General features: G+C 47.2%; 10 protein-coding genes across 10 annotated transcripts; 5 read left to right on the plus strand and 5 right to left on the minus strand.

Moving 5' to 3' along the window:
- Positions 1 to 149: 149 nt before the first annotated feature.
- F4822DRAFT_411610 (DUF1903-domain-containing protein) lies at positions 150 to 1,179 on the minus strand. Its single transcript, XM_051458881.1, has 4 exons — positions 908 to 1,179; positions 809 to 856; positions 731 to 743; positions 150 to 683 (listed from the first exon to the last, which is right to left on the minus strand). The coding sequence occupies exons 1-4, from the start codon at positions 908 to 910 to the stop codon at positions 490 to 492; spliced, it is 258 nt and encodes an 85-aa protein (XP_051312709.1). The 5' UTR covers positions 911 to 1,179; the 3' UTR covers positions 150 to 489.
- An 829-nt stretch (positions 1,180 to 2,008) lies between these two features.
- Positions 2,009 to 3,318, plus strand: F4822DRAFT_329901 (ubiquitin-like protein). Its single transcript, XM_051455629.1, has 2 exons — positions 2,009 to 2,925; positions 3,098 to 3,318. Exons 1-2 carry the CDS (start codon positions 2,683 to 2,685, stop codon positions 3,164 to 3,166), a joined length of 312 nt encoding a protein of 103 aa, XP_051312710.1. The 5' UTR covers positions 2,009 to 2,682; the 3' UTR covers positions 3,167 to 3,318.
- Positions 3,319 to 4,021: 703 nt separating this feature from the next.
- Positions 4,022 to 7,006, minus strand: F4822DRAFT_445069 (uncharacterized protein; the record flags this gene model as incomplete). Its single annotated transcript, XM_051463333.1, has 2 exons — positions 4,022 to 6,855; positions 6,922 to 7,006. The coding sequence occupies 2 exons, from the start codon at positions 7,004 to 7,006 to the stop codon at positions 4,295 to 4,297; spliced, it is 2,646 nt and encodes an 881-aa protein (XP_051312711.1). The 3' UTR covers positions 4,022 to 4,294.
- A 1,937-nt stretch (positions 7,007 to 8,943) lies between these two features.
- F4822DRAFT_329992 (MFS general substrate transporter) lies at positions 8,944 to 11,072 on the plus strand. Its single transcript, XM_051455631.1, has 8 exons — positions 8,944 to 9,169; positions 9,232 to 9,286; positions 9,361 to 9,457; positions 9,530 to 9,620; positions 9,672 to 10,171; positions 10,226 to 10,468; positions 10,536 to 10,679; positions 10,762 to 11,072. The coding sequence occupies exons 1-8, from the start codon at positions 9,051 to 9,053 to the stop codon at positions 10,956 to 10,958; spliced, it is 1,446 nt and encodes a 481-aa protein (XP_051312712.1). The 5' UTR covers positions 8,944 to 9,050; the 3' UTR covers positions 10,959 to 11,072.
- F4822DRAFT_445071 (succinyl-CoA synthetase-like protein) lies at positions 11,029 to 13,656 on the minus strand (the record flags this gene model as incomplete). The annotated part of the gene is made up of 8 exons (XM_051463334.1): positions 11,029 to 11,361; positions 11,432 to 12,443; positions 12,505 to 12,721; positions 12,776 to 12,850; positions 12,918 to 13,008; positions 13,079 to 13,222; positions 13,293 to 13,414; positions 13,494 to 13,656. 8 exons carry the CDS (start codon positions 13,654 to 13,656, stop codon positions 11,128 to 11,130), a joined length of 2,058 nt encoding a protein of 685 aa, XP_051312713.1. The 3' UTR covers positions 11,029 to 11,127.
- Positions 13,657 to 14,267: 611 nt separating this feature from the next.
- Positions 14,268 to 14,931, minus strand: F4822DRAFT_329960 (uncharacterized protein). Its single transcript, XM_051455630.1, has 4 exons — positions 14,789 to 14,931; positions 14,684 to 14,718; positions 14,516 to 14,630; positions 14,268 to 14,460 (listed from the first exon to the last, which is right to left on the minus strand). Exons 1-4 carry the CDS (start codon positions 14,839 to 14,841, stop codon positions 14,367 to 14,369), a joined length of 297 nt encoding a protein of 98 aa, XP_051312714.1. The 5' UTR covers positions 14,842 to 14,931; the 3' UTR covers positions 14,268 to 14,366.
- A 1,168-nt stretch (positions 14,932 to 16,099) lies between these two features.
- On the plus strand, positions 16,100 to 17,518 carry F4822DRAFT_330103 (kinase-like domain-containing protein). The gene is made up of 2 exons (XM_051455632.1): positions 16,100 to 16,410; positions 16,468 to 17,518. The coding sequence occupies exons 1-2, from the start codon at positions 16,300 to 16,302 to the stop codon at positions 17,191 to 17,193; spliced, it is 837 nt and encodes a 278-aa protein (XP_051312715.1). The 5' UTR covers positions 16,100 to 16,299; the 3' UTR covers positions 17,194 to 17,518.
- On the plus strand, positions 17,503 to 19,197 carry F4822DRAFT_411666 (uncharacterized protein). Its single transcript, XM_051458882.1, has 2 exons — positions 17,503 to 18,429; positions 18,502 to 19,197. The coding sequence occupies exons 1-2, from the start codon at positions 18,170 to 18,172 to the stop codon at positions 18,956 to 18,958; spliced, it is 717 nt and encodes a 238-aa protein (XP_051312716.1). The 5' UTR covers positions 17,503 to 18,169; the 3' UTR covers positions 18,959 to 19,197.
- A 158-nt stretch (positions 19,198 to 19,355) lies between these two features.
- Positions 19,356 to 22,474, plus strand: F4822DRAFT_411668 (nitrogen permease regulator of amino acid transport activity 3-domain-containing protein). The gene is made up of 3 exons (XM_051458883.1): positions 19,356 to 20,533; positions 20,595 to 20,991; positions 21,069 to 22,474. The coding sequence occupies exons 1-3, from the start codon at positions 19,714 to 19,716 to the stop codon at positions 22,309 to 22,311; spliced, it is 2,460 nt and encodes an 819-aa protein (XP_051312717.1). The 5' UTR covers positions 19,356 to 19,713; the 3' UTR covers positions 22,312 to 22,474.
- A 707-nt stretch (positions 22,475 to 23,181) lies between these two features.
- Positions 23,182 to 25,166, minus strand: F4822DRAFT_330178 (uncharacterized protein). Its single transcript, XM_051455633.1, has one exon. The coding sequence runs from the start codon at positions 24,935 to 24,937 to the stop codon at positions 23,309 to 23,311; it is 1,629 nt and encodes a 542-aa protein (XP_051312718.1). The 5' UTR covers positions 24,938 to 25,166; the 3' UTR covers positions 23,182 to 23,308.
- Positions 25,167 to 26,725: the final 1,559 nt, after the last annotated feature.

Raw genomic sequence — 26,725 nt, forward strand, 5'->3', positions numbered from 1 at the left:
CGATTGGGTTGCCAGGTGAGCTGCTATCTAGGTACCCAGGTACCTGCGTTACTCAGAAATGTGATTGGAAACGGGCTACAAGAGCATTATACACTAACCTGTTTCTGGCTAGTGTCTGAATGCTAGAGTGGGGAGTACAAAGGCAAGAATTTCTGAGCCAAAATTTTTCTATTTTCCTTTCTTTCTTTCTTCAATGTCATCGGCATTCATATTAGAGTCTCGGGACAAGCCACATATTGCTTTCAATGCTTGTCCAGATCCCATGCGGATCTCTTGCGCGCTCAATGATCGCCTAGAACGATTTCTGCTCTCCGTAATTGTTGCCTGACCTCTTTATTCAGACCAACGCACAGAAGGAGATGTAGAACATGCCACGCTCGTCCACGCAAAACTGCAGGCGCCAATCCCCAGATATACAATAGGATCAATTATATACGGGGGAAATCAAACAAGTCAGATTCATAGCGCAGGATGAATCATGGAGCATTTTCAACTCGTGCCCTTTCCTTTGTTCTTTTCCTCCTGCCGTTGCTTCAGTTTCAATCGTAGCAGGCTAGCTTTCGGACAACTAGGGCTAGATGCTTTATCACCGTATTTTTGGTAAAATGCGTCACAGCAGTCGTATAACGCATCGATGAAATCCGAGCATTTCTCTTCATTATAACCATTCTTTCCTAGGCAATCTAATTGTGTCAGAGTTGGGCGGGATCTATGTATGTGATTCACACACCTTGAATGGCACACTTGGAAGTTCATGTTAGCCGCATGCACAGCTAGCCAGGCACAAAGAATAACAAAGAATACTTACTGCTCTAGCATGACAAGGAGGCTTCGATTCAATATCCTGTCTCTCACCCTATGATCTTATTAGTCTGATATTCCTATTACCATAATAATGATTACACACCATCTTCGATATTTTGTCGTCTCCCGTATTGGTACAACGTAATGGAGAAATGTGTAGGCGATATCAATTATCGATGTTGAGAGTCGGTAATAACGAGCCAATCGTCTAGTAGTAATCAATGATTCGGGAATCTATCCGTTTAAAAACCGTAGTTGATCTCTATCTAGGTATATATAAATCTTGATCAGTTCAATATGACGTCGATATTGGCAAAGCTAACCCCATAGGGCTTTTCTTAGAAGACCCTGAAAGACCCTTATAATTGAGCATAGAATTAACCATAAATATTACACATACGCTATTATACTACCTATATGATAGAGGCTAGCAATTGTAATCTTCTTTCACGGTGGAACACCCATCCCACAGGTATGTGAAGTATCCCTGTATACGGCTAATATTGTAATTTTCGTAAGTTATACCATAAACACAAACAAATGGGATCGAAGGGATTAGTTACTTCATTGCTACCTACCTAGGTACATGTAGCCATCGCTTAAAATCTTAATTGCAATTCCTATAAGTCGTCCACAGCCTTAGGCGAAAGGGTCCCTACTAAGATCAGTTCAGTTGACACGACGGTCGTCATGATTAGCTCTGGGCAATGTTCAGGGCTATGTAGTCCAGCTCCTAGCCTTAATCTTGGGATCTTGGCTCTTTAACTTTAATCAGCTGGAAGAGATCATCATCAACTGTGTGCAATGGGTGTGACCTCTAGGCTCCCTACATACATGATACATGCATGCATATGTACCGGACTTGTCCAGGCTAAAAATGCTACCAGGTACCCATAGGGCAGACTGACGCAACAACATGGTACGACCCAGGTACACGGAGATAAGAAACAAGAACTTCGTAAGCGAAAGCGGCGGTGGCGGCGGCAGCGTCGTCTGTGATTCGAATCAATATGGACGAAACACCTGCATGTATCTATCCGAAGGCCAGTAGAATCTCTTGAGCCAATGGATATTTTTCTCTAAACATCGATAAGTTAAAGTACCATCTACTCCAGACTATAAAAGATGGCACTGGAGTAGGTACCCACGTAGAGAAGGCACCTGCATCATAGAATGTTTTGGTTGATGTAATCCCCCTAGATTGCCCTAGCAAGAGCTGAAGGTTCTAAAAACTCACAAAAAGCCATTCGTGTTTAGGGTATTTACTAGCACTTTCTCAAGGCAAGTAAGTAATAAATTACCCGTAGGAGGTACCTTCCCTGCTGATTTCGGGTACTGTACCTACGGTTTAGGTCTAAGTCAAGTAAGTAACAATTACCTGCCCCGCACCTAGCGTGGTTGCCGTCCTTGTTTCCACCTAAGAAGCGGCGCCTCACGCAGCCTTCGCGTTGATTCTAAACTTCACCACTACCACCGCAATCGCATCACACTTTCCGTGCATTCTTCTCTAAATTTTCTCTTATTTTCTTATTTCTGCCTAAACTTTTCCTCCTCTACCATCTATTACTTCTACACATATCACGCTAAGATTTACGAATCTTTCATCCACAGAATTCTTCGTAGGAAGCTCGCGTTCTAGAACCACCCGTGTTGCCCCCCACCGACCTCGATTTGTGAGTATATCCACTCTTCTACCATGTCCGTTGTGCAAACCATGAACCACCAATCTATGTTCACGGAAATATCTTACTGACACATTTCGCCCTCTGGCGATCACAATAAATAGTCAGCGATCTAACGTCTCCCAACTACACAGAGGGTTCACTAATCGATCTCGATACCTCTACACATAAAACTCAAGCAATACCAGCCTTCACGATGTCCGGAGAGAACGACAGCGGAAGCCCAGGGGCTGAGCGACAGGAAGCACCCGCCGGCGGCGCTGAGCACTTGAACATTAAGGTCACTGACAACAACAACGAGGTCTTCTTCAAAATCAAGCGCTCCACCAAGCTCGAAAAACTAATGACGGCGTTCTGTGAACGTCAAGGCAAGAGTGTCGAAGCAGTTCGCTTCTTGTTCGAGGGACAGCGGGTTCAGAAGAGTGATACCCCGGATTCGGTAAGTCTGCTCGTCTGCCTGGGCATCGGACTAGGCTGTAATCTTTCCCCGTACAACCTCGCGTTCTACTGGTTTTCTATCGCACTGTCGCTTTATCGCTGTCATCCCATCATATCAACTTTGCGCGCATTAGAATTTTATGTTTGCTAACAATGATGATTCTGCTTCGTAGCTGGAAATGGCGGATGGCGACACTCTAGAAGTCCACCAAGAACAGGTTGGTGGTGCCTGCAGCCGCTGATATTACCCAGCTTTACCAACCAACGTATCGACGTCGAAATCGGCGTCAAGGAACTGAAAAATGTATTGGAGGGCAGGGCGTGCAGAACAAGTGGTATAAGCTTGAATGACGAATCAGATGATGACGATGGGAAACAACATGGAAAAATGAATCTTTACCAACCTCCCTCTCGCCTCGGAACGGATCTCCCCACAGGCCCTTGTTTGCCTTCCTCTCTGCATGTTCGCATGAGCTAGGGAGTTTCTGTCATCTAGATTCTTGCTTTTGCGAATCTTTCAGAAGTACTTTCTTCTAATAATTAAGATGGCGGCGCGGCCTCCCGATTTCGGACGAGAGCACTTTTTTGTTATTGCCGCAGTATTGTTTTTGCGCTTTGTTCTATTTTACATAACCTACCTCCCTATCGGGTGCCATGAATCGTTCTTGCTTATCCATCTCTTGCAATTGTCCCCCTCGTTCTCTAAATGTGAAAACAACTTTCATCGTTTATGTATGACAGAATCCGAATACACCGAATTCATACCATACTTGACCTACATATTATACCTAGGTACCATGATAATCGCGATACTCGGCTTCAACTATCCGTGGTAACGTACCACAAATTGATTCGTGCCTACATAAGTTCCCGAGAGGCGGTAAAAATAGAGTAACACACATCTTCAAAACTTGTTTCCTGCATGAATTGCATCGTATATTTATGCCACCTACCTCATCACTGTAGGAAAAAGCAAGGGCAGAACCAACAAGAAGCGGAAAGCATACTTAAAATCACACGTAGGACAGAACACTGTGTGAGTTGAATAGAACCAAACCAAGCATGAATCTGTATTTCCGAACTGCTACTGCTATTGCCGAACCTCTCGAATCTCAAAAAAACGCCATTATGTATCGATCGCACCCGTGAAAATCAAAAGCAAAAGCAAAACCCGCAGCAACACGCCCTGAATGATTACTTGCTGCAAACGCAAAACGCAAAATCCCAAGCACTCTTGAAGACACCTGTACGAATAGTCTCAGTTCCAAACAATCTGTATCACCGTCGTTGCAAAGACGATTACTGGATGGTCGTTATTATCATAATAGCAGGAACGCCATATTTGTTGTCGTAAAATCATGAGAACCCCCTCACATCTTCAACTCCGCCGCGCGACAAGCGGTACAAAGCACAACACCCTCACCCCTCTCCCTCATAGGAAAAATCTGTCCATCATCGAAGCCACCACCACACCCAGCACACGTAAAACAAGCCTCATGCCACTCAGCCCCTAAAGCACGAACATATTGCCCTACAACAGCTTGTCTGCACCCCCTACACTTCGGCGCGCGGCGTTCGGTACGTTTGGTCTGACACTTAATACACCAAGCGTATCCGTCTTTCTCGATATGCGTATCGCCCTGTTCGAACGGATCGCCGCATTCCGCACAGAAGAAATGGCCGTAGTGCCAGTGGGCGCCTAGAGCTACTACGTGTTCGCCTAGGATAGGGGTTTTGCAGTGCTTACAACGTGGGGCGAAGAGTTCGTGCCAGTCGAGGTGGCAGTAGAAACGTAGTCTCTCGTCTCCGTCTTCCGCCATTGTCTGTCCGGGTTCCTCGTCGAGAATTTGACCGGCTGCACGCCGGCGTATCCGATCTAGACGTTCTGAGCGGAAGGAGTCGGGTTCGGGGCTGATTTCTAAGGCTTCGAGGGCTGTGTTGCAGGTGTAGCATCGGAAGCATTGCGGATGGAAACGTTCCGAGGCACCGGCGAGTGCGACGAAGCGGCCCTCGATGGGGTACCCGCATTCATGGCATGCTGCTGTGGCGCGGCGGTTGGCAATGCTACCGGGTGCTGGAGACCAATGACTTCGAGGACGCTGTCGTGAATTTTGAAGCGCTTTCGGGTCCGGTAGGGGTCTAGTTGAAGGCTTTCTGGCGTTGTTGTTGTTGTCGTCGGGTGTAATTATCGTAGGTATACTTGGGGTGTTGTTGTTGCTGTCGTCATCAGGAAGCACAATGGTGGGTACTGCTGGTCCGTCTCCAGAGATAGCAATAGAAGGCACACTTGGGCCATCATCCATGCCATCTATCTGAATACTTGGGACGGGCGGCGCGCCACCAGATTGCCGTGATGTTGTTGACGACGGCTTCGAGGTCTGAGGATCCGGCGTAACTGCGATAGAAGGGACAGGCGGAGGCGGGGCTTGACCCTGACGCTCTTTTCCGACGACCCCGAAAGGTCCGACTCGGCTGCTGTTGGCGTTGGCGTTTGTGTTGCTGTTGCGGTTGCTGTTGATGCTGCTGGTGCTGGTTCTGGGCTTGGACTCTTCTAATTTTGAATCAGTCGCCTCTTCCTCCTCCGGGGGCTTCCAGTTTTTGTCAAAGCTTACGATTGGACGTCCGGGGCTGTCACTGACCGCCGACGGAGTGGGGAGCTTAGCACTGCGGTCCTTGAGCCGCATGCTAGTAGCCTGTCTGATATCCTCGCTGCGAATCTCCACGCCGTTCTTCGTGGGGATGTCTTGAGAAGACCGCGGAGAGTCTGAAGGACTGTTCGTCATGTAGTTTGGGTTACGTGATTGTGAGGGCGGGTTCTTGTGAATGTCGTATCTGGACACTGGCTTGGCGGGGACTGAAGAGGAGGGAGCGTTGGAATCTAAAGCAGTAGTGGGAGCAAATTGAACTTTGTTAGGACTTCCTTTCGACTTGAGCCCCAGTGGTTGTGTTGTTTGTGGTATCTGGGGCTGTCTTGGAATTCGTTCAGGTGTAGCACTTGTGCTCTCTGGTTCTTCCCAAATCTGATCACCCGAGAATGGTTTCTCAATCTCTCCACTGATATTGCGCTTTAGGCTGCTAAGACGACGGCTACCAGAGCTCGAGCGTTGCGTACCACCTAGTGTACCATACGACTTTGATTTTGTCGAACCCATAGAATATGTGCGTTGTTGGTCTAGACTTGTGCGGGCACTCTCTGGCGAAGGCGCTCTTTCACTACCAGACGAGCTACCTGAAAAAGATCGAACAGAGTCTCTCGCAAGACCTGTAGCACCAATGTCACCACCATATCGTCCGACACTAGCGGTACGAGCATGGGCGTAGCTGTCCTTCCGCAAATGCGACTTGTAGCGATAAGGAGCGCCAGGCTCAGGAGGTTTTATCCCGTGTTGATGTTGATAGACCAATTCAGCCGCTTCGTCGAGTGCAGCATTGTAGATCCGAGTTTCATCCTCATCTTGCTCGCCACCTTCCTGCTTATCTTTGCTCTCGTCCTCGTCTTTGAGATTCATGGCGTCCATAGCGTCCATTGCCTCGCGGAGAGAATATGCCTCTTCTTTCTCCATCCACCGTTGGCCGCGCTCGATGTATGTGGCGCTGGGAACAACTTCACCGGGCTTTAAAGGAGAAGTAGAGGAAGGGCGTTCTGGGTAGTAATCCCTTCCCGTCGAAGATGCGACAGAGTATGCAGTGGAATACCGAGATGCTACGCTAGGTGCAAAGCTGGGGCGACTACCACGCGGTTTGGGAACATCAGACTGTGCTCTTTGGTGATTGCTAGAGGCTTCGGATAGGACAGAGACGCTTCCAAGTGACGGGCGGCCCGTAGCAAGTCGTACTGTTGAGTCTCGGTGCGGTTTCGACGAAGGCGGTAGTGGCCGCGCCCCCCCTGGGCGGTTGACGCGATTATCTCGGAGATTTGCTAGGTACGAAGCTACGAAACGCGACCGTGTTAGTGTTCTTTTGCTTGATTTCTATGGATTTTCAGAGTATCACAAACCAAATTGGTCATTGTTCATATATGTGGGAGAAGGCGGTGTGACTTTTCGGGTCGACGACCTTTCCTTCGATTTCTGTCTTCTCATTGTTGCGAACGCAGAATGCCTAGGTTAAAAATAAGGTACTATTGAGTTCTGATCACGTCAATGGTGGATTGTTGTTGTTGGTCGGGTTCGCGATAGCGGGTCAAGTGGCTAAGAGGTGCTTTTCTGTATTGATGCTGTTGATGCTGATGATAATTAATACTGTTGTTTACTACTCCAACTTTTTCTACCTACAAAAAGGTTGCCGGGGAAAAAAAAGAGGGAAGTATTTATTTATGGGTTAAGACAGTAAATGTATGAATGTTGCACAGGAGAATCATAATCATAATCATAACGCATGATGATGTGTCCCACCCAAGTCCCTTATTTAGTCGGGCTGGCCAACCGTGGAATGGGGAAAAAAGTGTTGACCAATGTTTTGCTCGTGCCTTAGCCCAACCGTTGCCGGGGCAGCCGCTAGCTTAAGACTGGTTAGATAAGACAAGGGCATAGAAGGGCGGGCAGGCAGCGACGCACCTACAATGGGCAAAAACGGGCAGGGACAGGCGAAAAAAAGAGACAGGGTAGTACAGTTCGCAGTCCATTGACCCACCTTTCTCCACCCCGACAGCTGGCGACGCTGCCCAAATGATTTAAATCAATTCAGCCAAAATTTCATCCATCCAAATGGCAACTGCCACCTACTCCGCTGCTGCTACATGCTAGATACTACATGCATCAAAGGGAAGCAGCTGTGAGAGATGCTTTGGAGCCTGCACTGTGGAAATAAACTGGAAATTTCCAAGGTTTCTTAAACCCAGAACCTTCTGTAAGATCCACTCCAGCTACAACCATTTCCTCTCCACCGCGATGCATATTCCTCACCCAGCAAGAACCAATCCCCTTCTATACCCAACCCTTTTCTATAGTACCCGAACAGCTTACCCTGTTTGCTGGCTCAATTCATGCTCTTCGTCAGTATACACAACATACATAATAGTGCAACCATCAATCTATCCATCCGACGGATGTAACGCCACGTCTGGAATCGAAGGGTTCACTGCTGCATGCAGAAGTCATTTACCACGTGCACAAGAGCCTCTTCATCTTCTCAATGGACCATCTTCCTTCTAGAAGAGCGAGATCTATCGCGAGTATTGGTCTCTGACGACCAATCCAATATCCACTTTGTATCTACCCCCTTTCTTGATACCCGGGAGGTGGGTAGATATGGCTTGGTGCGGACCTACTTGATAAAGTAGGCTTGTCGAGACCGCTAATTTATATTGGAATAGCCTAGACACCGTGCTGCGGTGAAAAAGTGAAGACCTTCAATTAATTCCGCTTCTCGTCCGATCTTATTTAGATCGAATCTAAAACGCGGCCGAAGATTTTCAGATTTTCAGATTTATTCAATTATCTCCGAGCAGATTTTCCTCTCTCTTAACTTCAACACGGACAGTTTCAGTTTATTTTGCTCAGTCTTCTCCAGATGACTCACGATGATGATCCGGCATCGAGCAGTCGGGCAATAAAAGATCTTGCTGACAAGCACCAATACTCTGTCATTTCAACCTTTCCGATCATGATCAATGGTCGGTCCTAGACGTGTAATATATAATGGAAATAAACACTCTGATGAGGTGTTTGTTAGTTATCTCCGCGAATGATAGTATAGGTTTGGCAGATGTGTCACCACGTCCGGAGACGGAGATGCTGGTTACATACAAAGATAACAACTGTGAAAGCCGCAAATCATCTCAAGCAAGCTGTGACCCCGTGGGGCGACAGGCGGGTAAGTCGGCCATCGGTACCGGGGATATCTATCGGTCTAAGAGCTCGGCTCTGCGAAAATTTGCTAACTCATTACATACCCAGCTAGGACATAAGTAGTATTGGCGTTCATTTTTGGTGTTATTTCCGGTCATCTCTTACATAACAAGGGCATCGAGGCCTACACCTTCGGAAGGACGTAGTAATCTTCGGTATATGATCCTTATATATGGACATAATCCTTTTCTTTGTTTCTAGAAATGCGAATTCCTCAAGACAGGGGTTTGAATAGATTATTTTTCTTATTTGCAGATCGGTAGCATTTAGAATCACCATGGCCCATTCCGAAATACCACCAGAGAATAATGAGAATCCTAATGATTCAAATAATGAGAAGGCTTTAGCGCCCAATTCCCAACCGCAACAAGAATTGAAAGAAGGTGGTTATGGTTGGTAAGTCACTCATGAGGGACAACCCCCAACAACGCTCCCAAATTAACTCATATTTTATTCAGGGTCGTTATTTTCGGCGTATTCATTCTTAATGCCCATACTTGGGGACTCAACTCTGTAGGCAGATCATTAATATAATTCAAGTCAGTCTCATTGTTGTCTCAAGTAACTAATTGTTTTGTTCAATCCAGAGTTTTGCTGTCTTCCTAGCATATTATCTAAGATCAGGTACATTTGGAGCGAGTCAGCTTGGGTATGCATTCGTTGGTGGACTCTCTATTTCGATAGGTATGCGTCCCCTTTGTTCCAATAGCCCTCGAAATATACAATACTATTGTCATAGTTCTAACAATTGCAAAGCCCTCCTGGTTTCGCCATTAGCAACTACCCTCATTGGATGGAAACGATGCGGCACACGACCAACTATATTCCTCGGCAGCATCTTTATAGCGTAGGGTATTATTAGAAGCTTTTCAATACAGACTAACTAACATTATTATAGGATTGGCTTCGTTGGCTCCTCCTTCGCTTATGAGTTATGGCACTTGTTACTCTCTCAGGGGGTTTCCTTTGGCCTCGGGATGGGATTTTGTTTCGTCTCCTCTGCTTCCGTTCCGCCTCAATGGTTTGTGAAACGTCGATCATTCGCAAATGCAATTGCAGCTTCTGGGTCAGGCTTCGGTGGTCTCTGTTATTCACTTGCGACTAACGCGATGATCACAAATATAGGCCTGCCATGGGCATTTCGCATTTTAGCCATCATCTCATTCGTCATAAACAGCATCGCTAGCTACCTCATTCGAGATCGCAACAAAGCCATCGGTTCTGTTCATGTCGCCCTTAACTGGAAGCTCTTCAAGAGACTACCATTCCTATTATTCCAAGCTTGGATGTTGCTGTCGCTTCTCGGATATATCATTCTTATCTTCAGCATTGTCGATTACTGCCAATCGGTTGGCTTGACAGCCTCACAAGCTTCTTTAGTGGGAGCCTTATTCAATTGTGAGATCGCAATTGAAGCTAAGTACGTAGATTTTTGAGGCTGACATTAGGCAGTGGCACAAGGACTTGGACGACCCGCAATAGGGTTATCGAGCGACTCTATCGGCCGGTTGAATATCGCGAACCTCTGTACCTTATTCTGCGGTTTACTTTGCCTCTTCTTCTGGATATTTGGCGCCAAAAGCCTGGCTAGTTGCATCGTCTTCGCTATACTAAGTGGTAGCGTTGCTGGTGTGATATGGGCTACTGTTGCACCTATATGTGCTGAAGTCGTTGGGCTGGCTCTCATTCCCTCTGGTAAGCCGAAGCAAGCCGAGCACCATTTGAGCATAACCACGATTCGAATTTACTAACTTCGACGTAGCTTTATCAATGACCTGGCTATTACTCGTTATACCAGCAACTGTTGCCGAAGCTATCGGCGTGAGCCTAAGACACCCCGGACCTGGGGGCTACCTCCGAGTCCAGCTCTTCACCGGATTTATGTACATAGCTGCATTCATATTCGGTAAGTTCTATTGCCCTTATTTCCCCTCTCCAAACAGTAGATATTGTCGAAATGCAATCGGCTAACCTTAGTCACAATATAGGCTGGGGGCTCCGAGCTTGGAAAGTATGGGAATTAGAAAAGGTCCGACTCGACAAAGAACAACGCGAACTAGCGATCCAAGACGAAGGCGTGTTGTCAGCAGCAATTGAACGTGAATCGAGCCGCACTCCTGGGGGATTACCTCCTCAACCGAAAGCATCAATTTTCAGAGGGCTGTGGGCCATAGAGCGAGTATGATCTAACAATAAAGATATATCGCAACATATCTATATCCTCCCAGCATTTAAAAACATTCAAGATATTCTACGCCAACGTAGAATAATATTTTCATATAGACTAGACGCTATATTTCACAATAATAATAAAGTTAATAACGAGATGCTCTAAAAGCACGTATACCACCTATCTACAATCCCTTGTTCGCCAATTCTATAGCCTTAGCAGCCGCTTCATCGAAATCGTCGAATGCAAAAAGCGGCAATCCGCTGTCGGCGATTATCTTCTGCCCCTCCTTCTCATTCGTCCCGCGTATGCGCACCACGACGGGAACCGACATCTGCAAGTCGCGAAACGCGAGCACGACGCCCCGGGCGATCATATCGCCGAGCGTCAGACCACCGAATATGTTGACGAATATGCACTATCATAGATTAGTCACCCTCGGCACAGGGGGAATTAAGAGCCGTTATAATGGAGGGAGTATGACATACCTTGACCCTGTCATCCGTCAGAATGGCTTCAAAACTCTTCTTCACCGTCTCGCTCGTCGCTTTCCCACCCGTATCTAGGAAATTCGCTGCACGACCACCGGCGTCGGATAAGGCGTCGACGGTGTTCATAGCTAACCCTGCGCCGTTGACTAGCGTGCCGATGTTTCCATCGCGTAGTTTGATGTACACGATGCCATCCTTCTCAGCGGCGACTTCGGCAGGATCTTCAGTAGATATGTTACGCAGCACGTGGATATCGGACTGGCGATTCGTGCTACGGTATGCGGCGTCGTCAAAACCTAGACGCAGACCCGTTGCGCTAAGTGACAGGGTTTCGGTATTCGGACTCGTAATTATTTGGGTGGATAGGAGGAACGCTTCTTTCTCGATAAAGAGCGCGATAAGTTTGCGCAGGATGTCATGGAGAGGAGAAATGTAAATGGGATCGAGGCGTAAGTGTCTGGCTACTGTGGATGCGAACGGTAGGTCTATGGCTTCTGGTTGGTTATAAGGAAAGTCGAGTTTGGCGGCTTGGGATACGTCGTTTGTTGGGGAGGCGACTATGCAGGGGCTTCGCGTGGACCGGTTTATGCTCACGGCGAGGAGCTTCCTGGGACCTGGGCTCGGGTCTTGGGTTATGGGGATGTTGCGCTGGAGTAGGAGGTTTGCGGCGGTGTTGGAGGTTAGGTATATACTCCGTTTCTGGCTTTTTACCCCCTGGTATCGGGAATTCTGGGTTGGGTTGGGTCGACGGGTTATTGTGTGTATACCTCTTCGTTGGGTGGCGCTGCCTGAAGTAGTCACGCCGGCACCGGCGGGTGTTGAGCCATCGAGGATGGATTTTAGCACTAGCCCGAATCGCGAGGGATGGTTGATTATGGTTGCCCCAGCCGCTTTAAGAGCTTCAATCTTCATCGTCGCTGAGGGTTCACCAGGTAGGTCGAATGCTCCAGCATGGCCCATTATTCGCCCCGGGACGGCATTCACACCCGCGGCAAGAGCGGCAATCGGTCTGTCGGAGATAATCGTGTCAATTATAGTGACTTGAGTTCATGTATATGCGGATAACTCACTTCGGATTTTGTGCCTTGGCTCGATACTCCTTAATCAATTCGGCAGCCTCAAGCTCGCCATCCCCACCAATTTCTCCTATAAACGCGATACCCTCCGTGTCATCATCTTCGAGAAGGATTTGTAAGCCCTCTTCCAAATTGGTGCCTGGGAGAATATCACCGCCAACTCCTATACATAAACTTTGGCCTAGACCGGACCTGAGCGTAGACGCGGCGGCTAACGAGGTAAGTTAATATGTATCTGTGGAACGCATGGTTAAGAGGTACTTGCTCTCATAGCTTAGTGTTCCTGATCTTGCTACAATACCTATGCGCCCGGGTTGGAAGCATGGTAGAGGTTGGAAGCCTGCAGCAAGAGGGGCATAGATTAGTTACTAGTTATAAATACTAAGTTGATACCAGAGCTTACTAACCTATTCTACATTTTCCAACGGCGGATATGATGCCTGGAGAATTTGCACCCACAAGCCTACACTTAGACTGTGTTTTAAGGATAGAGTGAATCTAGTAATGAATAAATGTTAGAAATTTAGTATGAACATGGTAAATAGCCAGTAGAAATAAAATTACTCGCCCTAAGAAGATCGTGAAGAGGAATATGTTCGGCCACAGCGACAATAAGAGGTACTTCGGCTTCAATTGCTTCTTCGATAGCGCCCGTAGCTTGATGCGCTGCTACATATATACCCGTCGCATCCGGTTTGAGGATTTCCATTGCCTAAGGTAATGAATTACGTTAATTCATATTACATCTTCTCGAGCATTCAAGCCAGTCTTAGGGTTATTACCTTACGAACAGAAGGCAAGACTGGTAAGCCTAGATGTTCACCCTCTCGGCCGGGCGTTACACCTCCCACGATCTTGGTTCCCCATTCTAGGGACTCGCGAGCATTGGCAGTGGCTTGTCTTCCTGCATTTCACAAATAAGCATAAAAATGCGAAATAACCAAAAGAGATAGCTTATTGGATAACTAAGAAAGAAAACTAACCTGTAAATCCTTGAAAAATAACCCGCGTGTGGCTACCGATCTTGAGATTCTTCAAAGTCGAGTCGTAACTCGAATATCGGCGATTCTGGATAGCTCGCGCCGAGCCGAGGTCTAAAGAAATGAGACCCCTCGAGGACCGAGCCCTCGAGATATTACCCAACATATTTCCCAACGATATCAAAAATGATTAACTATGCATTATAAAGGCAACAATAAGTATCTGAAATATCAGTGCGATTAACTATAAGAAAAAGGCTAATGTACTGAAGGTTCAATTCCCGGATACAAGAGGTCATTTTTAAAGAGCCGGCCCGCAGCAGTCCGGCACCGGCCCCGGAACTCCTCTACCCTTAGCCGGATCTGGAAATAAATCGGATATAACATGTCGGCTTTTCTGCCACTCTAAGCAAGTGGAGGAGTCTTATTTAAAGTACAGAATAGCATGGATTAATGTGTAGATTATGTCTGTCAGATTTAATGGTAGTGATGCTTTCTTTCGGAATGGAGGCCAAGTTTAGGACCCGAGCCGACATGAAAGTATTGGGGAGGTTGGGAAAAAGAAAAAGAGGCGTTCGATGTGGCGGCTATGTGCTTGCATATCTTCTGATAATGTACAGTATATACTTCCATCCTCGAACCGTAGCCAGTGGTTTGCCCACCACCCATCACTTATAATACAAACAGCCTTCCGGTGTAGAATTGAGGCGCTAGGTTCTATGGATGTCGTGGTAAGTTATGCGTGAGGGAGCTTCCTAGAAAAGCCTAGATTATTTCGGGTTCATTATCAAAACCCAGAGGCTCAAATATATCTATCCCCTGTACGGGCCAAACTACGATGAGCCTATTGAGCGATTGCTTGCAGCTGCCTTCGTACTACCGTCCCTGGGCTTCCGAGCCTGGCGCTGTATTTGCGTTCGGATCTGATGCGAAGCCGAGATTTTTGAAGTCATCTTTCGCCATAAGATTCCTAAACAGTGAGAATTGAGAACCTCACCAGTCGTATATCAGGAGTAAAAACTTACCTATCCATACGGCATGCTAGATAAGATTTGGCAATATTTCGACACTCTTCGTCGTTGAGGCCTTTCACCTTTTTAATACATGATAGGTACTTGGTCATGACGGCCTTGCATTCGCCTAGAATTGTGGCGTCAGCGGGTGAAACAAAAGAACGGATGGATCCCACCAACCATCGTGATCCAACGGGAAGCTACCGCGTTGCGGTCTAAGGATATGCGGATTGACCAAGTTAGTGTGTGTAGTATCTTAGAAAAAGGGTACTGAGAAAGACATACGGGATGGGCTTTCCGGTGTATGGACCTGAGCCCGGGCTGCCGAAAGAACTCATGGAAAGTGGACTAAGGGTTACCTGCGGCTGTTATATCCGCTCTAGCGAAGAAGTGAAAAGGTCCCGCTTATTTCTTCTGGGATAAATCGCTGTTTGATTCAAAGTTTTGTATTTGTAGTTGGAATTGAGAAGGAAGGCAGTGATGAACTGTAGGTTTTGAAAAGGAAAGATCGATTTCTGATGGCTCCATCTAAGCTCATGCGACCCACTCTATCCAATCAGAGTCCAGCTCTACGACCTCCTTTTCGATTTCGACAGCAAACTATAAGCCATATGCAACAGGAAAATGTTCAATATCTACCTAGGTACAAATTTATAATATTATGTCCAATTGCAAATAGTGTAAATTTGTTTATCTGTTTGTTTAGACATTAAAACTTTTTGTTCGTGTTTACTAGTATTGACTAGAGATGTATGTACAGTAATTACCTAGGTAGCGAAAAGTGTGTAAAGAGAAGGTGCCTTAGAGACCTACCAGGAACCAGCCTTAAATTTCCACCCACCTAAGGTATTTAAACTGAAAGCCAGTATTCTAGTTGCTCCTACCTAGGTAGAGGTACATCAGCCTTGATAGATGCCTATTGACAATATTCTAAATCGAGCTCCGCGATCTTCGACCATACTCTCTCACCGCTGATCCTTAAGCCGCAGGTCCACACAGCGATCAACCACCTACTCACGCGACTTCCTTCGTCCATTGGTGACGACGCGATCTCCAATTTCTCTGGGATTTTTCATGCGAAATTCATTACCCAATTGTTAGCGCAGCCCACCTCAAGCCGTTTTTGTCCATCATATCAACAAAACCCGATCTACGAGGCCAGAGTTTCCAGAACTGCTCCGTAAGACACCGGGACAACAATGGCTAGAAAGGATCTGATTGCGACCTTGTATCCCCTGGATGACTGGGCGGGCTCGTGTGATTGCGGATAGCCCCTTATGCTACCCGGGATCTCATCTGCCTCGCATAGAATTCAGATTTGGAAAGCCTCCCCAGGACAGTCTTGGTTTTTATTTGGAGAAACCACCACATCGTCGCCGCAAACATTTTCAATAACCGACTCCCACATCGACCGGCCGTGGTTTTCGCTGACCTTTAAGAAAATAGACGGGGACTATCGCCTTATCATACGAGATCTAAATTCCCCTTCCGGAATAATGGTCACTTATGATGAGGACGGGGGTTTTGTGCGAAAAAAGTTTGACTGGGTTATAGGTGGGCACGATTTCCTCGAGGAGACGGAAAGAATCTACATACATGTTATCCATCGGAATAACACCCACCGATGTCACATCCAGGTGCCCTGTTGAAATATTCAATCGAGAAGATATGTGACTAGGATAGAACAATTCCTCAGGAGGTCCGGTGCCCTCCTAAGCGAATATAGGCCACGAAACCGGCGCCCTATAGCTATTGGCCGCGAAATCGGGCGCGGAGCGTTCGGGACTGTGAGCAGGATGTGGGATGTCAGTAATACGGAAGAGTGCGCACGTAAGGCGCCGACGACAGAGAGATTTTTGAGAGATGCATGGCGTAATGAGATCGCTGCTATGAGAGGAGTTCGGCATGTAAGTATCTAGGAAACCATTGCCTATCAAACTAGGGTCTTGCTTACTTCTAATTAGGACAACATTGTCGAGCTCCTTGACTGTGATGAAGGACCGACACCCGCACTGTTCCTGGAGTATATACCGCGCGGTGGTTTGAGAGACGAAATAGAGCGGCGCGATTTATCTTATAGAGAATGCTGCTTGCTCCTCCAATGCTCATCGGGTCTAGAATACCTCCACGACAAAGGGATTGCACATCGCGACATCAAACCGGAAAACATTCTCGTCGAGGACCGCGGTAATTGGCGGAATCCCGACGAACTCTGGGTCAAGTTATCTGACTTTGGACTGTCCAGGATGGGCACTCTACAGACGCATTGTGGGACATTGATGTATGTCGCGCCTGAGATACTATACGGTGAAGGGGGGTATTTAAATTTTGTCGACATCTGGTCCCTTGGAGTCACCGTATTGGAAGTTTCATACGATCTCCCGCATTTTAATTTGGATGCTCGAAGGGGTTCCGTGCATATGGCGTGGTGCCGGGCACTAGCAAGAGAAGTGATGGAACTCGGTGAGCGACGGCCCCCGCGGGGACTAGCTATTGTCCTCCAAGGAATGTTGGTTTTTGACCAAACTAGTCGGATGACGGCATCTGAAACCGCCATGAGGACATCACAAATTTTGTGTTTGAACGAGCAGGACCTGTTTCTGAATCCAAACAGAATCCATTGCCAGCTTTTTCCCTGGGAGCAAGACGGAACCGGAGCCACTACCCCCTACGAATTTCCCGGTACATGAATTCGAGGACTTTGGCCGTCGAATTTGATATTCGGTCCCCTTCGTCCGACTAGTAGTAGAAGTGACTTAGCAGAAGGATTTGGTGGTTATATAACCATGGCTATACCTAGACTTTTGTCTAAGATATCGGATCCGACATGTGCTTCGCAGTTGAGCGGGAGATTAGATGAAGAGTGGTGCGCAACTTTGGCATTTGTCTAGATTTATGTTCTGGCGCCGCTAAATGAGGTAGCGCTTTAGCTATGATCGCTAAATAGAACTAGCTATCTGATGAAAATATGAGATGAGCCATCTTTCTAGAACAATGTGAAAATGAAAAAGACTAAGTTTAGTAAGGTACTTCGGTACAAGCAAGCACTTTAAGGCCTCGACCCCTCTCCCCCACATCGGTCCAACATCTCCGGGGGCCTTCCCCCCTGTATCTTAGCTGGTTAGGTACCTCGTTGCTGGGCGAACAACCGCTACCGAAATAATTTTGACATCACATCACATTAATTTCTTATGTATCCCTCCCCAAAACCATCCGATTTGCTGTTTTGTACGTGGAGATAACGAATTCATCTATTTGTACTTACATTCATATCTCCAACAAAACCACCTCCTATTATTCAACAAGACTTTATTTATGTGTTGAGATGAAAAGTTTTAATGTTTCCAATCTCTCTACTTCAGCTCGACAACTTATAAGCCATAAGCCAGTTACATATACCTAACACCGAACGAGAAAAAGAAAAGACCAGTAGTGTACTGCCAACCCAACAAGGCCTCCCCACCTCGTGTCTGCAGCCATCGTGGGCGGTGAATTCCCTACTGCATATTCGAAGCTCGATCTAGATACCCGATTACGCAACTCTATCCAATTACTCACCCTCCCTTGCTCGCATCGGTACCCGTCTGTCTTATAAAACCTTTTGCTGCCGCCAAGTGCGGAGGTGATCGACCAACTTGATGCTCGCGGGTATCTTAGAATCAGAAGATGCGACTAACGCTCTGCCGATATGCCGCGCTCATTTCTATAGCCGCCACGATAACGATTGCGCTCCCTGACCCTGTCGTCAATCCACTCGAGTACGGCACATTCCAAGATTATTCTCCGATTCATAGGAGGCAAATTTCATGTCCAAGCAATTATTTCAGCTGTGAAGATAAAGGTGCTGCTTTTGCTAATACTTGTTGCGAAAATGGACAACTGTGCGCTTTAGACGCTCAAAGTGAGGCAGCTTGCTGTCCATCTTCGTAAGTACCCTTTAAACTAAAAGATTTCCACTGCATCACAACTCAAAACTTACAAATATCGTCAAATTATAGAGCAACCTGCACTGGAGTAGCACCCACGGGCCCAACACCGACAGTCTCCTATGTGAGCAACACATACTTCTCATTCCCATACATACCGACGTCGTTCGCCAACTCGGTCGCATGCACATCCGCCGTCGACGAATGCTCGAGGAACTATGGGGCATGTGTCTCGGACTTGGGAGGTAATGCAGGAGTATACGGAGTTACTATCGTCGTTCCGGGAGGGGGTGGAACAACAGTAGCCGCCACGCAGGGCACCGGAATTCCATCAGCATCAGCGACTTCAGTGTGCTCGAGCTTGTCTTCAAAGGCTTGCTATAACATACAAAGCAGCCAATGCACTCAAGCTGGTACGACAGGAGGTTTTGTCATAGGCACTGCGAACTATGCAGCTAGGCCTACTGCCGCTTGTGTGGCGGGCGTCATTGCTGGAGTCGGTCTGGGTGTTATGGGCGGACATATATGAAATACATTTAAGAGTGAATCGGATGACTTTATGAACGGCTATGACCTTTTTCTGAATGTGTATATTTTGGGGATATACTGATAGATATACGTCCTGGGTTAAAGGATCGGTAGGGTCAACAGGTAGAATTGGAAAGAGATGAAAGGGGTATTTCAATCAAAGGGTTGGAATGTGGTTCTAGGTATCCCTCAGTACATAATGTCATTTTTCGAAAGAATGAGAACTCGATGAAAACGAAATATGAAATTTGACTTTGGACTCGTGCAAACTACATATGACGATAATCTTTTAGGTTTTACTAAATCTGCTGGTATGGAGATGATGGCATCATGAATCTAACCCACATATGAGTCCACTGCGTAGATTACTTTATTGAGTAGATGAACCAAATGAAGCAAACAAACTTCACATCGTCTCATTTCATTGGCCCATTGTAGTGTAACCTATCAGAATACGTACCCAAATCGGAGTTTATGAGAAACTCGGTACAAGTCTAATGTACCTCTATAAACTCAACCAACGACAACCTCAATTTCTAAAATCCATCATTGACGATCTATTACAATGGCACACTACGATTCCATGTTGAGGAGGAAATAAGTTAAAACTAGACGAAGCTTGTTATGATAAACACAGATGCGACGCCAAACAAGCTGAAATGTTTATTCGGGTTAGGAGCGCGGCACACACGTCGGGGGACTAGCGATCATATCTGAGACCTGTGTCGCCCACTGTCACACAAGAAATCTGGGAATATGGCTTCTCCCATACTACCAAACACCTCAAACTTCCTCGGCGTGGCGTTGGTGGTCAACCGGCTACGCGATGGGCCGTTGTTTGTCTTCCATTACCCGCCTCGAATTCTGCAACCGTGCGCCTCTTCCTCTCGTGATAGCGCGCCAAGAGATGAGTTGGACGATGATGACGAGTTGCTAAATCAGATGTCTCATCCGCCATTTGAGGCACCCTCTGGTTCACTCCCAAAGACAATCGACCTGCACAATTGGAATCATGACGATCATTTGGAAACAGATAGTGGCTCTCAAATAGTACCTTGGGAGCACGTCGCTGGATATCCTACCAAAGATCTTGAAAGCCTTCTCACACCCAACAGGGCTTTTCATAAGAAACTGTTTCAGGTTTCATTAGAACAACTCTGTTTCGCTTCGTATCCGATATATGTCCCAGAGAATGGAATATGGCGAAAGAAGAAAAAGCAACCCAAGTACCAAACGCCAAAATCGCCTGAAAATGCGGACTCGGCTAGTAAGTATGGCGAGTCCTCTATTCTCGCGAGCGATGCGCCGCAAATTGAGACAAAGGACATGGCGGAGGACGCTATCACTGGAAACCCCCCAGACGAAGCCGACGAGAAGAAGAGTGGAATGACTATGTTCAATCTCGTCTTCATATTAAATCCGAGAAAGCATGAAGCAAAGGAATTGGCCGAAAATCTTCATCTTCACATTATCAAGAAAATCAATAAGGCTTATAAATACAGCCAACAGAAGAGCGATTTTGTATGGAAAGAGTCGAAACGAATCTTGGCTCTTAAGGATAAGGGGCGCGAAACAAGTATGCACCTGAATTTACCCTATTGCAACACATGAAGAAACAAACTAATAATTATTTGTAGAGACTAAGATGAGCACATTATGGAGGGAGATCCTAGACGTTTCTTCGCTAGCCGCGTCAATGCAAGATGTATTCGAAGCCGTATCTCATAATAAGATCGCAGCTTTGCAATTAGAGACAGCTGAAGGAACTGTCACGCACTCGGTTCAGATACCTGTGCCATTCTATATCACCGATCTACCTCCCGATGATGAAAGCGGCTCCAAAGGTTTATGGATAACCACTGCAAACTCATTCGTTGAAGATGATAGCCTTAATGATCCCGAATACCTAGACAAAAACTTCGCTCTACTCTTAATGAGCGACGAGAAAAAGATTATCGCAGAGCTCCAAGCTGATCCGGATGAGACAACGGCGGCAATGATTGAGTTCGTACGGCTTTCAAAACCCACAATGTCGTAAGTATACAGATGACGCGCCTAAATCATCTCATATATCGTGGATTTGGAGAAACTTGCTTACATCCACAACTTAGATTCCACCAAATCGGCCAAGGCACAGCACTGTCACCAGCCCAAGTGCGCAAATATGCACAACATTTTATTTTCTGGCGGCGCGCTATCGCCATCCCGCCGCTTCACGCCCGCGACCACTACATACTATCGCCCAACAGCGATATGAGCCGCCTCCCACGAGCGAGTCAAGCCTGGTCTCGCGCCTTTCCACTTGCTCCACCATTACCTGAATTTCTGGCTGTTCTGTCTGCCGCCCCACGCCCTTACAAGTTATTCGCCCCCAGCAAGAATCACCGCCCGACCTATCTAGCCATGTTAGCGTGGCTTATGCGAGGCGGTTGGGTTACTCAGCTGTGCACTTTTGCCTATGTTGTCGTCTGGCCCGAGATTTTGTATGAGGTGGATTATGAACTTGAAAAAGAGGAGCTACAGCGTGCCGCTCAACTGCAGCAACAAGACGATACACACCATCGCTCTTCATCCTTTGCCACTAACGCCTCCGCCGACTCCTCCTCCTCGTCCCACTCTCATGGATCTACTCTCTCAACTCCTTCCTCCCCACCAAACCACCCGCCTCAATCATCCGACGACCCACATTCCTCTCCTTCGTCTCCTAGAACCGCTGCTGCAGATAATAGAGACAGAGGCGGTAGTAGCAGCCCCACAGTACCACCACAATCAATGAGTTCCTCGACAGCAACCATCCGATCGCCAACTACGGCCGGCGAACAAGCAGCGGAGCAAGCGCGACTCGATCGGCTGGCTTCGCGCGCACATCGCGAGGCAGCCGAAAAAGCAGCTGCACATAATCGTCGCACACAGCCAATACGTACCGACCACCCATCAACAAATGATGCACCACACTTAGCCCATCTATCTCCCTACATAATCGTCGACGCCGGCCGCGTCGGCGCGCGCGAATCGCGGTATTTGGCAGCAATCCGTGAAAGACTACCCGAGCGCATAATACATCATTCTACCACTACCGCTGCGCCTACACGCGCGCCTTCACCTACACATGGTACTCCCGCCCCCGCCCCCACACCCACGCCTACAACTACGACTACTACGAGCGGAGGACTCGGTTCAAAAGGAACAGGCACAACTCTAAACCCACGTAACAAGTGGCCTATATTTTGGAAATATTTCAATGGTCGCTGCGCATTGGAGCGCGTCGCGCTACATGAGGATTTAAAGAGGCGCGATGCGTGGAATTTGTTGAATTCGATGAGTGAGTATCTTATTTGTGTTCGGCATTGGTAGCCCCAAGTTATTTGGAGTGTGTAAGAAGGAAGGGTCATGTGAAGAGTATAGCCGTATTAGTTTAAATCCGTTTAGTATAACATGATACCTACACATCTTGTTAGTATTATAAATCAACTAGGTAGCTTACCGTAAGACAAATGATCAAATGTTTCACATACGATCGGCACGTGGAAGACTATAAAAGCATCAAGGGTAGGTAAATGTGATTGATTATTAAGGTAAGCCCGATATACTGCTGGCGTATATACGACCTTTGGTAATGTCCTGTTCCTGTCTAGTCGGTTGGGTTCCCTTGGAAGTCAACAAATACACAAACGATATGATTTGCCGAAGCGACCCCTCCTCCCTCTTCTTCACCTCTCGGAGGTAAGCGGGGGGAAGGAGGGAAATACAACGGCTTACATGTGGGAACCAGCAAAAGAAAAGTAACCTTTCCGTAAAAAAGAAACTGACGATAAAAAAAATGATAAACTCCCTCTGATCAACGATGTGACGATGCAAGTTATGTGGAAATGTCAACGCAATCTCCCTCGATGAATGCCCCACCAACTCCGTAATCCTCCAGGTATCATTGGGAAAAAATCAGACCTAGCCCGTAGACGAATGATGCGCGAAGGAAATAAAAAGGGAAAAGGATGAAAGAAGAATAGAAAACGACCCCCCAAGAAGTCAAAGCGAAAGTCCCCTCCCACCCATATCCGGCGGATCCGGACGAGAACCATCAGATAAATGATAACCATTCCGACCGCTCCGTGCCGGTTTCCCACTTGTCTAAGTGAGAGATGAGATAGAACGCCAATCCTTTCCCTCCCATATGCAGTAGAATCGCCCTTCCCTTAGTGATATGCCCGAAATGACTCAAAATGCCTGGGTATCTGAACTCAACCCATAATGTCAAAATGACGAAGTAGTGAATTGAATGAAATACCAGGGCTTGGCTAACGCCAGAAAATGCCGGAGAAAAAGGTAGGATTGTAGAAGGCCCGAAAGACCTTTAGTCATGTGAGAGGTCCATTCCAAATTCGTCTTCCTCCTTGAAGTTAATGGAGGCAGGACCACTGCCATCGTCATCTGGATCACCCCAGAACTGGCCGGCGTCATCCATACCACCTGTAAAATCCACAGCATCATGGCCATCGGGACTTACAGAGGTGGCAGTAATCGCGCTGTCAGACCCGTTGAGAGAGTCACCTCTGTAGTCGGTGTGTTGAGGGACCCTAAGACCAGACCCGGCAAACCGAGAGTATGAGAACGTGTGCGGACCATTCTTGGTCATAGCTTCCATTAACTCGGAATGCATCCGTTTCTCATCTTCGGTGAGTTCGAGGGGAACACTACCACCGAGTTCTACGATAGTACTAATAAGCTCTTCTTGCTGCTGGAGCTTAAGATGCAGCATCCACATCAAATCCCTTGTCCAACTGACTGCTCCGTTAAGAATATCACCCTTGTTAGGACCCTTGTCCTTATCCTCAAGTGGCAAGCCGGTAGTAATGTTGCCAACACCTGTTGCGCGTTTGGCACCTGGGCCAGCTAATCCTGAGGTGGCTTGCGCTGGATGAGAGATCCCGGTGAGGCTGGGAGATAGTGGTGTACCATTCTGAATTAGCTTCCGAATTTTCTCATCTTCTAGCCGGTGCGTAGGAACAAGTTTGCTTAGATCCTGGATCCTCTCGTTGATATTGTCACGGCGTCGTCGCTCAACTAGGTTGTGCGACTCACGACGTCTCTTTCGCTTCATCTCTTGCGATGAAACGGTATTGGGCGGCGCGTTCAACTTGGCGGGCATAGATGAGCCGCCCTTGAGCAATACATCGGCAATCTGGGGGTTTGGCATGCCATGTTGCATCGGCGAGGGGAAGCCAGAACCAGGGAATGAAGAAAGGCTGTTGGGTGTATGTAGCCATTGGCCAGAGGGTGACTTTTCGTGGCCATTTGTAGTCCGAATCGGTTGCGCGCCGAATCCGGATTGCTCTCTTGAGTTGACATTCAAGTTGGACATTGGGGTCGCAGTCTTAGGTGTGAGTGGGCTTCGGGTATTGGAAGCCTTCCGTTGCATGTTGTGGGTAAGTTGAGGGCGAGACTTGGAGTTTAGGTAGCCAGGCTCGTTGCCATCGTTGTTGAGGTCAGATCCAGCCAAAGGGGAGCCTGAGTATGATATCGGCGATTGGAGGGAGTTTCCGAACTGCTGTTGATGTTGCTGTTGCATCTGGTGGAATTGCGCCTGGTTGAAACTGTGTACAAACGGGCTCTGGATCGGGTCGCCATCTGGAGTGTTGGAAAATCCATTCATATGCGACTGGTCCATAGACATACCGTGGCTACCCTGGTGGTTTGGGTACATGCCTTGGTTGAAGCCCATATTCATTTCACTCATCCCATTGTAGTCCTGGTTTTGGTTGTGCATGCCAGGTTGGTTCGGCATTGGGTCTGTCGGGCTGCCTAGTGTATCTAACAACTCGTCATCACCGAAGAAACCCGAGGAATTGTTATTTCCATTGAAGTTATTCGAGTATGACGCGGCGTAGGTACCAGACATGGCCAGATCATTTGGGTCGACGCTGCCGCTAGCGCCACCATTGTTCTGGCCGCCACTAAACTGATTGAAGGCGTGCTGTGCCATCGCGTTTGGCGTGGGGGGGAAGAAGGACGTGGAAGAGTTTCGAGACAAGCGAGAACAAAGGTAGAATAGTAAGTTGTTGGTAGTGGTTATATAGTTTATAGTTATAGTCACTCGAGGTTGTCGGCGACGAACAAGACGTAACTATTCTGGGTATTGATTTATGGTCGGTGGGCAAATGGTGGAGTGCCTGGCGCAGTTATTCTGTCGAGGATAGTGCAAGTCAGCCCCGCACCTATAGTCGGCGAGTGGGTATGTTGAGCAGGAACGAAGGAAGGGAGGACGGAAAGGGTAGTGGGATAATATGTGGGGCACAATGTATCGATGTATATGTGTTTGTAATTAATTGGGATTCACCGAGATAACCCAGCACAGAAAGAATGTCCTGGAGGGAATAATGGAAATGGAAATATGCTCGCTAATAAAGTGCGATCTCGTGTGGTAATTTAAATGAAAGTATAAATGGACAATAAAAATAAGGAAAAAAAGACAGATCAGATATATCTTAGTATCTTACCTCGGCTGAAAGTTTGTAGAAGTCGATTAAGGGTAGTTGCTGTTGACCACAAATTACGTAGCCATGCAGATGGTGAACGGTGTCGCGGAAATGCGCCGGTTTGATAAATAGTTTGAGAAACCGAAGCTATATAATAGAGGGGAAAATATTGGGGATGTTGCGAAAGAGCTTCGAGAAGTATCTGTTGCGCATTGGTTAGGACAACTCTAGCTTAAATTAAATTCAACTGAATCGGTGATGATGATTGACTTTTCTTTTTCTTTTTTGCTATTCCTTTTTTTTTCTGCTTTTGTTGTCTGTGCTGAGTCCGAAGCGAGTAGTCCGAGGTGCGGAGGAGGGTTATGTAGTAACTGAGTAGAAATATACGTACAAACTAATAAATGCGCACGACCAACAATGGGCGATAGAATAATTTATTGGTCAACTTGAGTAAGCGCTTCGCTTTGGGAGAGAGAATGGAGAAAAAAGGAGGAAAGAGGAAAGAAAAGAAAGCCGAATTGTGTCGCCTCGGGGATAACTGGGCTAAGAGATATTTTCGCGCCTCGCGAAAGCTGAATGGCGGTCTCGCAAATGATCCTTACACCAGTGAGATGCGGTGGACGGCCGAGGGAATGCTGGTGGCCCTCGATGACGGCGATTCTGACCTCAGAGCAAAGGTGACACCAACGTAGTATAAGAGGCTAAAAACGACCAGAACTTGTCAGACCGTAAGCACGAAGGTGACGCCGGATTTGGTCGGCCTTCTATTTAGGCCTGGCCAGTTGCACGAGGAAATGAGTTAAGTGATAAATCGTATATCAGATCACGATATACAATCAGGAGCGCGAAGCGTCTGGAAGATTATATTCGGATCAAAGAATGTGTGGAGGGAAATCGGCTGGGTGGGTGGAAATGGGGGAAGTAAAAAGCGACCTCAGGATCTCCGGGGACCGAGGCGGTAAAGGCAGAAGGGAACAAAATCCTTGAGGCCTTGGTACTCTGGACCTGAGGAGAAAAGATGCAGGTAGCCTAGCCTGGGTTGGGTGAACTGCGTTGGCAAGGTTAATGGTAATAATTTAGTCGTTGGTAGGGCTCTCTCTTTCCCTTTTCTGCTCTTTTCTTTCTTTGAATTAGATCCTGTTGATTTTCCAGGTGAAGCGGGCGTAATGATGGTGGGCGAAGCTCGAACCGAGATAGCAAGGGTTGGTTAGAGGCGCTGCCTGGATTCACACAAGTCCTATACGAGGATCGCTCCCAATTGTATTTGGCGGGACGAGGGTAGGTTAGCCCGTAAA

The sequence above is a fragment of the Hypoxylon trugodes genome, assembly GCF_022578975.1.
Source record: "Hypoxylon trugodes strain CBS 135444 unplaced genomic scaffold F4822scaffold_7, whole genome shotgun sequence".
Taxonomy (NCBI): domain Eukaryota; kingdom Fungi; phylum Ascomycota; class Sordariomycetes; order Xylariales; family Hypoxylaceae; genus Hypoxylon; species Hypoxylon trugodes.

Bases quoted from the DNA above. Each gene is read 5' to 3' on its own strand.
- F4822DRAFT_329901 (XM_051455629.1), top strand. From the start codon at position 2,683: ATGTCCGGAGAGAACGACAGCGGAAGCCCAGGGGCTGAGCGACAGGAA. The intron at 2,926-3,097 runs GTAAGTCTGCTC...TCTGCTTCGTAG, and splicing joins AGAGTGATACCCCGGATTCG to CTGGAAATGGCGGATGGCGA.
- F4822DRAFT_329992 (XM_051455631.1), top strand. From the start codon at position 9,051: ATGGCCCATTCCGAAATACCACCAGAGAATAATGAGAATCCTAATGAT. The intron at 9,170-9,231 runs GTAAGTCACTCA...TATTTTATTCAG, and splicing joins AAAGAAGGTGGTTATGGTTG to GGTCGTTATTTTCGGCGTAT. The intron at 10,172-10,225 runs GTGAGATCGCAA...GACATTAGGCAG, and splicing joins AGTGGGAGCCTTATTCAATT to TGGCACAAGGACTTGGACGA.
- F4822DRAFT_329960 (XM_051455630.1), bottom strand. From the start codon at position 14,841: ATGAGTTCTTTCGGCAGCCCGGGCTCAGGTCCATACACCGGAAAGCCC. The intron at 14,719-14,788 runs GTATGTCTTTCT...GCATATCCTTAG, and splicing joins TACACCGGAAAGCCCATCCC to ACCGCAACGCGGTAGCTTCC. The intron at 14,631-14,683 runs GTTGGTGGGATC...CCACAATTCTAG, and splicing joins CTTCCCGTTGGATCACGATG to GCGAATGCAAGGCCGTCATG.
- F4822DRAFT_330103 (XM_051455632.1), top strand. From the start codon at position 16,300: ATGTGGGATGTCAGTAATACGGAAGAGTGCGCACGTAAGGCGCCGACG. The intron at 16,411-16,467 runs GTAAGTATCTAG...ACTTCTAATTAG, and splicing joins CTATGAGAGGAGTTCGGCAT to GACAACATTGTCGAGCTCCT.
- F4822DRAFT_411666 (XM_051458882.1), top strand. From the start codon at position 18,170: ATGCGACTAACGCTCTGCCGATATGCCGCGCTCATTTCTATAGCCGCC. The intron at 18,430-18,501 runs GTAAGTACCCTT...GTCAAATTATAG, and splicing joins GCAGCTTGCTGTCCATCTTC to AGCAACCTGCACTGGAGTAG.
- F4822DRAFT_411668 (XM_051458883.1), top strand. From the start codon at position 19,714: ATGGCTTCTCCCATACTACCAAACACCTCAAACTTCCTCGGCGTGGCG. The intron at 20,534-20,594 runs GTATGCACCTGA...AATTATTTGTAG, and splicing joins GGATAAGGGGCGCGAAACAA to AGACTAAGATGAGCACATTA. The intron at 20,992-21,068 runs GTAAGTATACAG...TCCACAACTTAG, and splicing joins CTTTCAAAACCCACAATGTC to ATTCCACCAAATCGGCCAAG.
- F4822DRAFT_330178 (XM_051455633.1), bottom strand. From the start codon at position 24,937: ATGGCACAGCACGCCTTCAATCAGTTTAGTGGCGGCCAGAACAATGGT.